The following is a 15,642-nucleotide window of genomic DNA, read 5'->3' on the forward strand; positions in this document are numbered from 1 at the left end:
ATAATTAGCACTATAGACACAGTGAGCAGAAATATGCTGCAAACAGCAAACAGCTCTGTGATTCAGAGGAACGGCAGAATAAATAGGTGCTTTTGTTGTCTGACTTACTGTCAACAGGCATGAGGAGGTATTTTGTACTGAAAATCAAAACATCCTTATGTTTGGAAGAATGCGTTCACTTTGAAAAAGGAGGCAAAGTAAGTCGTGATTGTGCATTCTGCTGTGAACAGACTCGACAAGTGACTTCTACTGTGATGGAAATAAGACAAACAATGTGCCGGATTTAAAAAGTTCTTTTCATTTCGCTCAGTAGGCTTCACCCTGCTTTTAAGCGAACACACATTACAACAAAAAAATCTTTATTGTCATTCATCAAATAATCTCGGAACAATTTATAAACCGCAAACAACATACAAATCCTTCCTGAGGATATTTAATATCTGTATAAACTATTTACAAGCGTTAATTTTCCCAAAAATAACAGCAATTTTCAAGGCAGTGAAGTAAATCATATGCTTCAGATGTTTGGTTGGAGCCAGAATATGTGCTTTGTATTCATTCACGGTGGTTTTCAAATTTGGGGGTCGAGTTTATGTATCTTTATTCTGAAGAATAAGGCTGCCGTTATTCTGTGTTCTCCTTCAAAAAGACAAAAAAAAAACCAAGTATGCGTCTGTCTCCATTTGACTTCCTTCCCCTGTTATTTGTTCTCAAGGTCTCGAATATATAATTTTGTTTTCAAAAACCATTCAGTAACTTCCAGCAATGCCTGGTTACTGTAGCTTTTAGCAAATGTCGCTCAAACAGCAGTAAACAGTGCATTTGTTGGGGACTATTTTCACCTGGGGATGAACACACATAAGGTGCTGATGGGCCGTGTCACCCAGTCGAAACTGGGTAACAATGGAGCTCTATGGACCTTATTCACGTGGCGGCCATTTCCCTCCAACGTCACACTCAGCCTGGGAAATCTGAATGCTGGGATAATGTGGTGTCGTATAAACGTGGGTAATCTGACAAATTGTCATTTTACAGCTTCACAATTGATCAGCAACTGAAAAGAGGAAGTTTGGAGGCACATTCAGCCATATTTTGAGTTGAAACAGCATATTTGATAACTTGTTAGCTGATGTTAGCATCTCGATTACTTCCCAGCTAACGTATGTTTCACTCCCAGGTTTAGACAAATGTCTCCAAGATGTGCGTCGATATTTCTGAATTAATTGACACCTTTTCTAATCGTATCACATCGAAACAGTATCGTACCAAACTAACTTTAGCTAGAATGTGGCTGAATGCTAACGTTAGCTGTTGTCTAAAGGAAGCTAATCGGTTATCAAACGTGGTTTTTTACCTTGAAATACGGTCCGTTGTCTAACTAACCGTTGTCTGTACAGTTGCTCATCAGTCAGGAAGCAGTGAAATGATGACAATTTGACAAATTGCCTACTTTTATACGACTTGCACCCCAGAAAACAGCAGTACGACGTTTAAGCTTCCCACCTTGAGTGTGCTGTCGGAGGAAAATAGCAGAGAGAAATGAGTTATAAAACATTTGGCTACACGGAGAGTACTTGTTAGTTGGACCACTTCATGGTTGGTCATGGTCTCGTCATTGGCTTTGCTTGACAATAAAAGAATTACAGAATAACACCAGCCGTATCCTTGAAATTCAATATTAATTTAGTCATACTTGAATCAATCACTGCAATAATCCATTTTCCCTGAGTTAAAAAAAAAAAAACACAAACATAAATCAATAAATACATAAAAGTCATAATGAAATCCCATTGTTTTTAGCCGTCTGTGACCCAGTGCAGACAGTGAATTATTTCACTCTGCTTTTTCAGCAGAAAGCAGCACCAGGTCTTTGTGCTGACCTCATTCATGCGCGGGCGTGATTATTTTCCAAGTCATTTAAGTCGCATAAAAGCATTTAATTAATAAGCAGCCCATCCATTCGTGGGATCCCCTTCATAGTCAGCTGAGCATTACGTCTGAGCGCCACTGAGGCGAAACCTCTTAATTGAGAAGTGTCATGAGAGGCATCTGTAAACAGAACGCATAAAATAAATAGTTCCATGTATATCAAGAGCGTCCCCGTGGCTCATTTCTTCTCCCGTAATTGTCGCCGCTCCCAGGGGGGCGAGTCTGTCTTGTGCAGAGTCCTTTCTCATTTACTCATTTCAAGATCTTCTTAATTGTCAGATACACACGGATCAACATGCGAGCACCTTGGAAGCATTTTGTCAAGGCAGTGTTGTTTTAGTTTTGATGATGAATTGATGAGGAGATGTAATTTTGGTCAAGAGCTATGGATCACCGAGTCTGTCTACTCTGAGCGGGCTCTCGGCAAAGTTTGATGCACGACCACTGCTTCAGAAGTCAAAACAGTACAATACATGTGGGTGCAGGCATCAGTGTGTGTGTGTGTGTGTGTGTGTGATGGAGTTTAATGAGGAGCTTTTTATTTGAAAATCCTTCAGTATGATTTAGCTTATTTTAGTATTTCTTTTTTTTAAAAGGGCACATCAAGCCTCCTTCTTTGAGATAATTTGTTGGTTCTTTCTAGGAAAGCAGCGCTGTATTCCCAAAAGTTACATTTTTTTCCATCCCCATGGGAGACATGTTCATTTCTTTTATAAAGAAAACCGACTTTAGCACCGAGCTACCAGGGTATGACAGCTTTTTTGAGTGCAGAACCTTGTGCAGTCAGTCTTGCTTGGTGGTATATTGGATCACATCTGTCAGCTGTTTGTTTGTGTCAGTGGATGCGGGACATTGTAGAGTGTAGTCTGCTGACATCTGTCATCATCTTGGTCTCCCTCTGTGAGCCTGTTGCTGGAAAGACACAACAAACCCTTCATTGCCAACATGTCATGCAGAAGAGGCAGAACCTCTGACACGCAATGCTACTTTTAAAAAAACTGCCACAGTGTCACGAACACTCAAGACTAAATACATTTTTATGGCACCGAGAGGCCTGTCAATCGGAAGAATCCGAGTGCCGTCAAGCATCCTTCAGGAAATTCACATGACAGACAAAAGCACAAACTGCTGAGGAGCCAGTGCAGGTAGAAGGAGGCACATAACACTGCACATTTGAAAGTGAACAGAAAGTATGATATAAAAAGTAAAAGACATGATATGACAGCAGTAAGTGCTCATCTGAGAGAGAACCGTGCACTGGAAATCTGTAATATCATAAACACATGGCAGCTGTTGGCTGCAGTTTCAAACTGAAATCATGCTGTGTCTCACTCACCTGCCGCGGCTGGGTGAAGTGGGCAGGATGCCCGTGGGTATGGGCATGGGCATGCCTGTGTCCACTGACATGCCCGTGGCCGTTTCCAGGATGGTGGTGACGGTTTGCGGGCATCGTGGCAGGATGTTGCTGCGCATTGTGATGCTGTCGTATTTGGTGTCGTTGAGCCACTGGTATGTTAGCGGGAGGTCTGGGAGGCTGAGGACCTCTGGTTGGAGACTTGTGCTGGGTGCTCTTCTTGGGGAGGGTCTGGAATTCTGCGAGGGGGATGACGGGAGGAGGAGCTGGTGGGTGTTGAGCCCCAGCGGCAGCGGCGGGAGCTCGCGCCTGTGGCCCAGGGTGAAGCAGGGCGGCCTGGGTCTGTTGTTTCCGGTTCTGAAATGTCTGACTCCTCTCCGTGTGGGCTTTGAGTGTAGCCTGGGTTAGGTTACTGGGATTGGGCTGGGCAGAAGAGTGTGGGACTGGAGTATTGCCTCCTTGGCGGGGTTGACTGGCACCCTGTATGACAGGCTGTGTCTGTGTGCCCAGACCTTGTGGTGTTTTTTGGACCGGTGCTGCTCTATGTTGCTGGGCCATGTGTGCCTGTGGAAGGTGATTAGGATCAGCCAAAGCTCTTGTATCTGCACCCTGTAGTGCAGTCGATCCCTGTTGCGTCGTAGGTCCTTGTGACACCACAGAGCGGCCTACAGAGGCCTGCTGGCTCATGAGAGGCCTAGCCTGGGGGTTATTGCTGTGTGTGGCTTCCTGCCTGGGGGCACTCTGGCTACCAGGCGAACCTCTGATGTCTTGCTGAGCACTCTTCCTTTGTGTGTGGGGACTTCTCTCTTTGTGGTACGAAGCCATAAACTGTGCTACACTAGTAGTGTTTGGGACTTGAAGATCAGCTGAACGACTCCGTGTCTGTCTGTCCAGTGACGGTACATCTCGTCTGGATGGAGCTCTGCTCCGGGAAGTGGTTCGGCTTTGAGGTCGAGGCTGAGATCGGTTTGTTGTTCTTTCCTCTCTTGCGGGGGGAGGGTTAGTGTAGTCTGTACTGTCAGAGGTGTACTCAGGCGATGTCTGTCCTCTTTGACGTGTACCAGAGGGGTACGCTGGTGTCCCTCGGAGGCGATCCCATGGCAACTGTCGAAGGGAGGCGTTGGCACTGGCATCATGTCTACTTGAGTTTCTATCAGACCTGCTGTGACGTTCTGGCTCTCGCTGGTAAGTCTGTGTGTTGGCATTTCGCTGAGACGTGTTATTACTGTTATGGTGTGTGTATCCAGTCGGGATGAGTCGAGTCCGATCATGTTGAGCAGCTTCTGTGTGATCATTAAGCCAGGGGTCACCATGATAGGACTGCCCATTTTGCATTCTGGGATCTGACTGCGCTGCATGTTGGACTTGTGAAGCGTTGTTATTGGCTGTACTGCTGAGAGGAAGTGATGTGTCCTGCTGAGTCTGTTGGCCATTGGTTGGGTACGAGTTAAGGTTGACATGAATGGTGGGCAGTTGTGCATTGTTGTTTTGCTGGCCGGTTTGTGGCAGAGCGTTAAGGCTGACGTGGACCGCCGGCGGCTGGGTGCCGCCCTGGGCAGTGCCAGCCTGTATGAAAATGTTAGGATTTTGCTGCTGTGTGCTTGGGAGGGTGTTTGCATTCTGAGCTTCAGCGTGTGTGAAAGCTGGGTTGTCAATGCCATTGTGTGGGTATGAATTGGTGTTGTGAATAGAATTGTGTAGGAGTCTATTTGTGTGGGTGCGACCATTGTGCTGATGTGTTTCAGAGTCATGCGGGCCGTTCAGCGGCAGTGTCTGCGGGTTGCCACGGTTTTCAGGCAAGGTTGTGTATAAGCGGTCAGGGTTGCGCGCGTGTGTGTAGATGGGGGGGTGAGGACCTTGGCCCAAATCCCTTGGACCATTAGGTTGTGGATCTGGAGGCTTAATGGGAGCAGATGAAAAATGAGAGGAGGGAGAGAAGAGACAGCAAAAGAAAGATGAAATGAGAGGGTTAATTTGTGAGAAGCCCTTTAGCACCATCACATGGGCAAGATAAACACAAAATCAATAGTGAATCATATATAAACTTAAATGTAGCTTACTATAGGCCTGGGATTTGGGTTGGTCTTCTGCACTAACACATTATTGCCTTGTCTCTGCTGTGCTGTAATAACAGATGTATCACTTTAGAGCAAGAAAACATACCTGAGCTGTTATGCATTGACATAGAGATCATAAAAAAAACCTTTTACAAAGTGTTTGTCTTAACATAACACAATAAAATGAGAACGAGAGGACAAACAATATGTCCACGACTTACCCCTCCTCCTTCGCACAAGAAAGATAATGAGCACGATGAGGAGCACGATGATTATGATCAGCAGCAAACAGCCAATCACAATCCCCACCACTTCCCCTACATTCAGACACGTGTCTGAAAGAGAGAGAACGGTGTCAAAGGGGGAGAATTAATAAAGATAATGAGTCTGGAGCTCAGACAGACAAGGGAAGGAAACGAAAGAAGAAAATAGGAGGAGAGGAGGGCACGAATCTAAAAAAGGATGATAAAGTAATGGCTGAGAGAGAGAGAGAGAGAGAGAGAGAGAGAAATGAAAATAAAGGGAGGAGAAAGTATGTGTGAAAGTCACTGAATGACTTTGACCACATTCTCACCAGATCAATCTCCCAGGATACTTTCTGTCCCTCTCCTGTCGAGAAGACAGATACAGGGACGGCGTCCAAAACCAACTGTCATCATTATCAGTCACTGAGAGGTCAGCGACAACCATAACTCACCTACGATGGCCAAGACTGTCCCCTGCTCCGACGTGCCTTCGGTAATGGCGTTTCTGGCCGCGCAGACGTACCGGCCGCTCTCATCTGTTGAGAAAGTCTGAACGCTGAGCACCCCGCTGTCCGGCTGGCCTGATGCGACCGGCTGTCCGTCAAGCGTCCACGTGAAGAGGGCAGGGGGCAGCGAGTCAGACATGCAGGTGAGGCGCACCGTCTGTCCCACCAACACATCGCCTCCGCCGACGCACTCTTTCGGGGTGTCCTTGGTCAGCACAGGTGTGTCGGGGCCATCTGGTTTGGTGATAATCAGAGGACATCATCATCAGCCTCAAAAACATTTTGTTCAACGAGGAAAAGTCTGTATTCCAAAAGAAGCTGACTCAAATGTACAGATTATATATGCTGCTGAAATGTTTATCATTTTGTCAATTTTGGGTTTAAGTCGCCTCCTCTGGCGAGAACATTTTGATGAGTCCTCTCTGGCCTTGTCAGCATATTACTCAGCTAATGAAGGAGCTGTGCACTTTCTGGTCGGATGATGAATCTAAAATCACTATGGCTGTCACCTCTGGAGTCAAGATGAGTCTCAATAAGTCATATTTGCACGTGAATCCTACTGGCAGGCGAGGGGCATTGTGCATTTAAAAATCCTGCACAGAGGCTGAGGAGGAAAGTACTGCAGGACGTGGAGACAGTTACTGCAGCCTGCTGCTCAGCACAGTGTGCTGTTGGCGAGTCTATCACTTGACATGCATGCAGTACTGTCCTTTCTTTAAAACCGCATTGTCTGTTTACTGCACTCAGAAGTACTACAGGAGATGGTCCAACACACAAGCTACTTGTTGGTTTCTGTACAGATTACACGAACAAAAAATAACATGATATAATGTGAGCCCTGCAGGAGCTGCCAGGCAGATTTAGTAACCTTTGGACAAAGACAGTCCAACTGTTTCCCCCCGCTTAGCAAAGCTAACTGGCTGCTGGTTCCAGCTTCATATTAACTTGACAAATATAAGTGGTATCAAGCTTTTCGTCACATTTTCCTCAAACCGAATGAGAGCATATCCCAAAATGTCGAACTATATTGATCCACAGAGAATTGGTCAACATTAATTTTGATATTAAATTATTTGTTCAAGTAACTTATCATACAAGAATTATTTGCAGATTCTAGCTCTCAAATCTGAGGATTTGTGGCTCTTTTGTTTCATGTCATTGTACGACGGGATAATTTGCTCATCCTTTTTGACACCATATTTAATGTTTTACCTCATTCACTTCATTGATTTTTGTAAATATATGCTTATTCTGTATTTGATACCAGCAACATGTTTCAAACAAGTTGGGACAGGGGCGAGAAAAGATTGGGAAGATTGTCGAATGCTCCAAAAACACGTGTTTGCATCTTTCCACAGGTAAACAGGTTCGTTAAACAGGTGATAGTATCATGATTGGGTATGAAAGGGAGGATGGGGCAAGCGAGGTTCACCACATGATTGTATAAAGGACATTAGTACACGGGCTCAGAAACACAAATATAGTTTCTTCGCAGATGAGTGCGTCCTGTTTTTATCTACATGATAAACTTTTCTGGAATGAGGGTTGTAAATCACATTTTTGGTGGTCAGACATAAACGTGCCATTTTTAAAATGTCACCTTGGCCTCCGAGAAACTGTGAGGGGGATTAGTCACCATTTTATGATAATTCATAGACTGGAAAATATAATTGAAAAAAGAGATGACTCAATAATCAAATACTCTTTAGCTTTAGCACCTCTAGTTTTACGAGCTTCAATCAGAAAGCAGGACTGCGGCAGCCTTCTATGATTGTGATATCACAGATTCACACTATATGAGCTAATTAAAGTCTGGTGTCTTGGATTAACACTTCTGTAGGCACAGGAAGTGCACTGAAAATTGACTAGACTGACTTACTTATAAGTGCTTTTGGTATGAATAACCCCGGTATATACGACCCTGCAATCTGATGTGTTTTCCATCGTCTGTTCGATGTTAGAGGACAACGACGTGGAACCGTTCTAGTGTGCCGTTGGGGTGATTGGGCGCGTTGGGACATTACAGTGCGACTGTCGCATCAGAAATGAGGATGCGATCAAGACAGAGCTGGAAGCAGTATAATAAGATTATGGGTGAATGTCCTGTGTAATGTGAGTGCATTTCAGCACACAGTGTGCGGTGCAATGTGGATAAAAGATAAGCTGCTGCTATTTGCAGTGGCTACAGCAGATTAGCTGCCACTTTTCTTGATCAGTTCAAACTCACAGAAGACAGTGAGGCTCTCTGTGGCAGTTTGGGCGCTGACAGGGTTGCTGACGGTACACGTGTACTCCCCGGCGTCACCCCGTCTGGCTGGGTTGATGACCAGAGAGCCGTCAGAGATGGTGATCCTGGAGTCGGCGATGACGGCTGCACCTCCTTTGCCCCACTGGACCGTTATGTCTGTCCCGGCAGTCCACGTACACCTCAGAGACACATTTCTCCCCTCCACCGCCACTGAGGGAACAAATATAGTCACCCCGGCCACTGCATCTACAGGAAGAGTAAAACATATTTTATCAAAGAGCTGCAAAAGAAGAATTACCCAGAAAAGGTTTTCTAAAGGCACCATTACTGTAGGTATGGAGTATTAGACTGTGAAAGAGCTCACTTCAAAAAGTTGGAGTGACAGAACAATAGAGGGCAGTTTTACGTTTCTGTTGAGGATAATTTGCTGTAATCAAAGCAAGTGAGAGCTGAGAAGGGACAGGATTCAGATAGAGGCACAGATGGTGAATAAGGGGGCAGACGGTATGAGTGGTAGCCTAGATGCCTCTTGGCGGGCAGCCTAAGTTAAATAATTGGAGAGGGAGAAGAGGGGGCGTGCGAGCTGAGGAGGCAGTGACTAACAGAGAATCACGGCGGCGACAGCAAACAAACAAAAACATTTGAGCAACTACCAAATAGCTCTAATCACTTCCATTTCTGCACACTTTCCATTTGCCTGTGACTCAACAGAAGGATTTAGGTTTTTTAGGATTTTAACTGCCTCTAATATCCAGAGTAAGTTATGCGACTAAGTAGGAGGTTGAGAGTCGTGCTCAAGGATGCGGATGTTCCCTGACACGATCTAGCCGGTTGCGAGTTTGGAGGATGTGACCTTTTCGGCAATAATAGACTAGAGCTTCTAACAATTTGGTCACCCTGCCACCCCATTAGCGCTGGCGGTAAGAGGGATGAGGAAGACTGTACGTCATCCATCCGGCGTGGGCTGATGACTGAAAGTAAAGAGACACACTCAGCTGTTCTGAATCCATTACTGTACTGAATATACATGAATGCAAATGCTGCATGTACTGTACGTAGCTGTGACACTACATTTAGACTGCCACGCTATCAAACATCTAAGAGCATGAGCACTGCATATCAAATGAGTTTTAATTAGCATAAAGCCCTGAGCCACTAGCTTCATCCCTCCCCTCCTCCTTTTTCATTAATTTTACCTCGCCTACTATGGGTCACTAATTTCATTATACCTCCCAGACTAATTCTCTTACTCCCCAAATCCTCCCTCTCCTCTCTTTACTCCCTCCTGTTCCTCCTTAACATTATCTCTCTCCTCTCCTCTCCCCTCACACTTCACCACCCTCCCACCTTCCCACCTTCCCTTCCCTCGTCCTCCTCGTCTTCTCTCCTAAGTGAAGTCACAGGCACACTCCTTTATCTTACCGAACACACTCAGCTGTATCGATCTGGAGTTCGGGGCCAGGCCTGTTGCAGCAGACGGGGTCACCTGCACCGTGTAGCTCCCCGCATCTCCGAGCTGGGCACCTCCGATTCTGAGCTGGGTGGCGGAGATGGTGACCCTGCCCTGGAATTGGGGCACCGGGTTAACCACCGGGGCTCCTCCGGCCCACAGACCCAGAGTGACTCCTTCATACAGCCATGTCATGGACAGGACGTCGGACACTGTCAGCACCGTGAACACGATCTCAGTGCCAGTTTGAACCAGCACCGGGTCTGTCTGGAACTGGATCTGTACCTGGTCCTGAGCCAGTACATTGGCAAAGAGAAGGACTAAACAGAAAACGAGAGAGTAACCAGTTGTTGTAAGTCAGAGTACTGCTTCACCAAAGAATGATTTCCACTTTAAAGGCTGATGTGTAAGAAAGCATATCACCCAAGTAACCAACAGCTGGTTAGCATGCTAACTTCAGCAGACATCGGTTTGTCGGCTGGATTGCACAAAAACAACTGAACGGATTTCCACAAAACTTGATGGAGGATGGGTCTCTCCCTGTATATTAACTGTATGCTCAGTGGTTATCTTGTGTTAATGGGTCGTCCTTGTGTTTTTCTCATGGTTGGTTTGTAAAACAAACAGCCAGCGGCGGAGCTGATGCAGCAGATTGTGTGCCATTGTTTCCCTAGTAAACACACAGACCACTTTGCCTGTCGCAGCTGCAGTGTCTCCGGGCTCGGTAGGTAGAGACGACATGCAAGGTTGCGGACCGGAGGCGGGGCAGCCCAGGGGCAGCGCGCCCTGCGGACAGACGGCCTGTCCGCTCTGCCTAACAAGCCCCATAGACTTTCTTGCAGCCAAGAGCGGCTCCAGAGGATGAGTGATCCCAAGTGGAGCAGCAGAAGACCAGGGTTGAGAGAGTTTCAAGTATTTTAGTCATTAAAAAAAGATTCAATGAGATGGTGGATAAAGTTGAAAGATTACTGAAGTGATTTAAAATTCATCTTGAGAGGCACATGAATGCACCAAACTTTAGGCAATCCATCCGATGGTTATTCAGATATTTCAATCTGGATCCAAGTGGCGGACGAGCCAACCAACCAGCAGACCGACATCCCTGTACATCCACGCCACTGGCATGATTAAAAACACATAAGCTGACGAAAAACAACTAGGCTTTTGTTATTCAGCTTGTGCACCCTACGAAGAAGCAGTCTGAAGTTGGGACCCCTTTTTACAATTTAAATATCCATAAGAAGTTAGCGGTTCCACAATTTCCGCTAAACTTATCAGATGGCTTTATTTAAATAACTGTTAGAGGCCCAAAGAGGTCAAATTATCCAATATTATTGTTGCAATTAATCATCTTACGACCTCAAAGATTTATCTTGTGACCTTTTGAAAGGGGCCAAACACCTCAGTAGGGAACCGCTGGACAAAACTACTTTACTGGATGTAAAATAGTGACATCTAGCTCCACCAGGACCAGCTACAACAGGAAAATTACATTCTTCTGCACAAAGAGCACTTTTACTTTTGATGATTCAAGTAAATTTTTTGATAATACCTCTGTAATTTTCAATGCAGGACTTTGACTTTTGATAGAGTATTTTTAAGTTAATGTATTGGTACTTTTTCTCATGCAAAGGGTCTGAATACCTCTTTCACCACTGCAGAGAACAAAATCTATAGATACACACAGAGTGGGCTCAGGGGGTAAAAACCCATTAGCAAGGTACACACTCTTTCCTCCCTCCTAGATTTCGCAGCATGTTTTTTTGGATTGTAAGTGATCCCAAGCTAAACATCTATTTTGTGTTTTTGTTAGCCCGACTTAACGTAAGCCATGTCCAAATCAGATTTGCTGTCTCTCTCCTCAAGACTCAGTGGTGCATAGGCAATTTTTCAAAAAAAAAACAATGTTGTAAAGAAGCATTGATTTTACACATTCAGGCATTTAACTGTTGTACGCTGTTTGTCCATTTGTGAGTGAAGACGGGGAAAAAAAGAAAGTGAGCTGTGTTTTTGTATTTGGCTGCAAGTCCTCAGTCTTTGTTTGTGTTGATATTGTGTAGACTCAGACAGGAAAACCCAGGCTGAATTTTCAATGCCCTTTTATTGGCATATAAAGCTACCACGCAAGAACGGTCTGGCCAATGAATTATAGTGAATCAAATCAATATGGTCCTGATCAGTCTCGCTGGACTGCCTCGACACGATTTTCACAGGGGAGCAGAGTATAAAATGACAAGAGCTAACGGCGAGAAGGATTGCGGCTTCCCACACTGAATTGTTAAATGCAACCGAAGTGTTTCAGCGCCCGATTAAAAATACCAACGGGCTTGTTGCCTTTTCAGTAGAGACTGAAAGATAAAGAGTCATGAGTCAGACGTGAGAAACACCCGTGAGTGACGCAGCGCAGTATCGATGGTGGATTGTTTTTCCAAGGCCAGAACTCGAGCGTGCAGATATGTAACTTGAATAAACACCAGCAGAGCTCAGAGGTCACGGCAGCAACTGTAATACTGCTGTAAACCACAGAGATTAACCGGCAGCCAGGAAAGTTTTTACTGTCAGTTGCTGAACTTTAGGTTTCTATAGGGGGGTCCAATGGGTATTTATTCCAACCTCACCACAGTTTCTAAAAAATCTAAAATAAATCACTTCTTCATTTGTCCAAGACACATCCAACAAACAGCAGGCACTGAGAATATATGAAAAAAATCAAAAAGTGAACCCTGAATCACTAATAATTTGTAATATCAGGTGCCGATAGATAGCAGCAAAATGAATAATTGTATGAGAATATAGCTGATGATTATTTAAATTATTATCTTTCATGCATGAACAGCAACCCTTAATGAACAAATTAAAATCTAATTTACATTTTCGCTGCTAATTTTCCATTTCACATTACTGCAGCGACAGAAAGACACCTAGAGTAGAGTTTTCTGTTTGATATTCATCATTTTCATGAGTGAGGAGTAAAAATCTGTCATTTTTGGATTGGAGAATTGATGCCACAGACGGATACACTCCTCGTTTGGTACACATGATGAAAGATCATGACGATTATAAATGCAGTGTTGCTTCCTTTTAAAACCGGACCTTTTATGTAAATGTTTTGATGTGTACATGGTTCATGTCTACCAAATGTTTTGGAAGCGGTCGCTTAGATCGCCTCAGCTGGCCGCCTCGACGCAGCTGCAGTGTAATCCTATGGGGCAACTCCGACCTACTAAAAGCAGGCTACTTGCTTTTTGGCCACTGACAGGCTGGGTTTGTGTCTGACAACATTACGGAAACAATTCTCAGCCTGTCACTGGCAAAAACAAGCACTTTTTAGTGGACCGGACTTTGATGGTTGGAGTCGTCCCTGATGATTACGTTGCAGCCTGCGCAGCTGCGTCACTGCTGCCAGCTGAGGCGATCTACTGGACGATCGGACTCAGGTTTAAAAAATAGGGGAATTTCCTTTTTAAAGACCAAAACCAGAAATGTGTAAGTCTGTCTTTCTTTGGCACTCAGCGACAAGCCCATTTGTTGTCACTGTTAACAGGCACATTAATGTATTTTGGAAAGAGCTAGGATATTTCCAACAGCTGGTCGTTGTAGTTTTTTAGCAAATGATACTCAAACAGGTGTAAATAGTGCATTGATTGGGAACTATTTTTTATCTGCGGAGTGATAAAATACACATCAGGGCTGCACAATACGTCGTTTCAGCATCAACATGAGCAATAGTCACATGTCAAGTAAGGCAAATTAGCTCAATCACGTTAATTGCACAGTTCTTATTTTCCACCACGAACCTACAAGACAAGTCTGATTCGGTCCAATTGTGGCTACATGGTAGTTTGTTGCTTGAGAGTGACGTGCAGACTCAGAACGCTCAGCGACCCATCAATCACAATCGCTCCTGATCAGTTTATCAAACAAAGCAGGGCCTCGCTTTGTTTCTCTCATGCACTCCCCTACGAAATCACATCAATCACTCTACAATGATAAATCCTTTCCAAACATAGCTATCCAAGTTATCTGCTGAAACTTCCTGCAGTTTCTCATATTGCAATATATATTGTGGAAAATCTAAATATCGCAATGTCAGTTTTTTTCCAATACCATGCAGCCTCAGTATACATGAGTTTTTCCTATGGGTGTTTATTATTATTATTATTTATCATTATTATGGCAGATGGAAGGTGTTTGTAGGATGACTCACAATAAACTGTGTCCACAGCGTGTTTCACTATTGTGTTGTTCATTGTTTTTGGACGACAATGAATGTGGCACGGAGGACTAAGCGACAGGCTTAAGAGACACAGATAATACTTGTTAGTAGGATCGGATCGTTGTTGGTTTTGTTCTTTTCATGGGATTTGTTAACAGTAATTAAAAAACATAGAATATCATCAGACTTGCTCTTTAAATTGCGCATGTTGTGCCAATGATGGACTGTTTTTGATCTTTATTGCGGATTACACCGATTAAAAAGTCTTAAAAGTGCTTTGTTATCACTGTTTTATGCCAATTTTGTTTGTTTTCATTATTTTATCACAACGGCGAGGCAGGAGGTCTGCAGGCTGACCTGGAGTAAATAACAATAATATCTGTAAAGTCACATTTTCATAAACAAAAGTCAATATTTGTATCATTTACTTTCAATTTTGGTACTTAACTACATTTATTATCAGATACTTTAAGACTTTTAATCAAGTGCAATTCATATGGGTGATTTCACTTTTACCAGTTAATAATAATAACAATAATAATAATAATAATAACAATAATAATAATAATAATAACAATAATAATAACAATAATAATAATAATAATACTCTGTGTTTTGACTCTGGTGGGGTTTTGAATGCCAGACTTTTACTTGTCGTGAAATTGCGACTCACACAGATTAAAACGTCTTAACAGTGTTGTGTTATCGCTGTTGTTGCCATTTTGCTTGTTCTCATTATCTTACTACAAAGGCGAGGCAGGACGGCTGCTGTGATTTTTATCACTCAAAAGCGGGCTGGCTTGGAGTAAATCATAATAACAATATTTCTAAAGTCGCATTTCCATAAACAATAGTCGAGAACCAGTATCGAGAGGAGGCCCATTGTTCACAAGCACCTAGCCTATTATTACTGCATTCAAAAAACCTGCAAACTCGCCCATCCCTGATACCAAATGGCACACAGACACGATCACCACTCATCAGTCTGACTCATCCTGAGAGCTCAGATGTGAGAGCCTGGGAGGAGGCCGTGAAGGCAGCACGTCGCTCAGCAGTCGGGGCACAGGCGGAATGCAGCCGCGCAGGTTTGAGAGCGGTTAAGACGAGCTCTCTGCCTGAAATGCATTTGTTTTTACAGACGTGCCAGGAATACCACAGCTCCCCTGCCCTCGTCTGTTGCTCTTTCCCACAGTAGGCTTCAGACTCTACCCAAGACTCTCCTTCGTCTTCTTAGTGGCGTCAGGAGAGGAAACAGTCGGTGTGTGTGGTTTTTTTTTTTTACCTGCCAGAAACAGACTGATAAGAAGCGAAGGTCGTCTCATGTCGTCAGTCAGGCCGGTCTGCGGAGAGATTCAACTCTTTAGCACTCAGAATGACTCGTGTGTGAGATATTTCAACAGTTTGAGATTGTTTAAACAGACTATCTCCACAAACACGTCGTGTGTAGTTCAATTACAGTCGGATTATTTGGCTAAAACGATTAAAACAATTCTCTGTTGATAATCGATAAGAGGAGTTAAGTGTTTGAAACTCACCTAAGTATTCTCCCCCGACCCTCATGTTCATTTTTGGGCTAAAATAAAGCTCCGTGTCGGTTTGTGTTTGCCAACAACTGAGTCTACTTCCTGTTTCTCTTC

The 15,642-nt window shown here is 44.1% G+C and overlaps 1 protein-coding gene across 1 annotated transcript; it reads right to left on the reverse strand.

Annotated features, from left to right (window-relative positions):
* Positions 1–278: 278 nt before the first annotated feature.
* On the reverse strand, positions 279–15,610 carry LOC311260097 (uncharacterized protein). Its single transcript, XM_084357609.1, has 9 exons — positions 15,541–15,610; positions 15,288–15,345; positions 9,762–10,109; positions 8,319–8,585; positions 6,038–6,325; positions 5,562–5,675; positions 5,344–5,405; positions 3,266–5,182; positions 279–2,841 (listed from the first exon to the last, which is right to left on the reverse strand). Exons 2-9 carry the CDS (start codon positions 15,325–15,327, stop codon positions 2,812–2,814), a joined length of 3,066 nt encoding a protein of 1,021 aa, XP_084213735.1. The 5' UTR covers positions 15,328–15,345; positions 15,541–15,610; the 3' UTR covers positions 279–2,811.
* Positions 15,611–15,642: the final 32 nt, after the last annotated feature.

This window comes from Pagrus pagrus, assembly GCF_965226575.1.
Source record: "Pagrus pagrus genome assembly, chromosome: 7".
Classification (NCBI taxonomy): Eukaryota; Metazoa; Chordata; class Actinopteri; order Spariformes; family Sparidae; genus Pagrus; species Pagrus pagrus.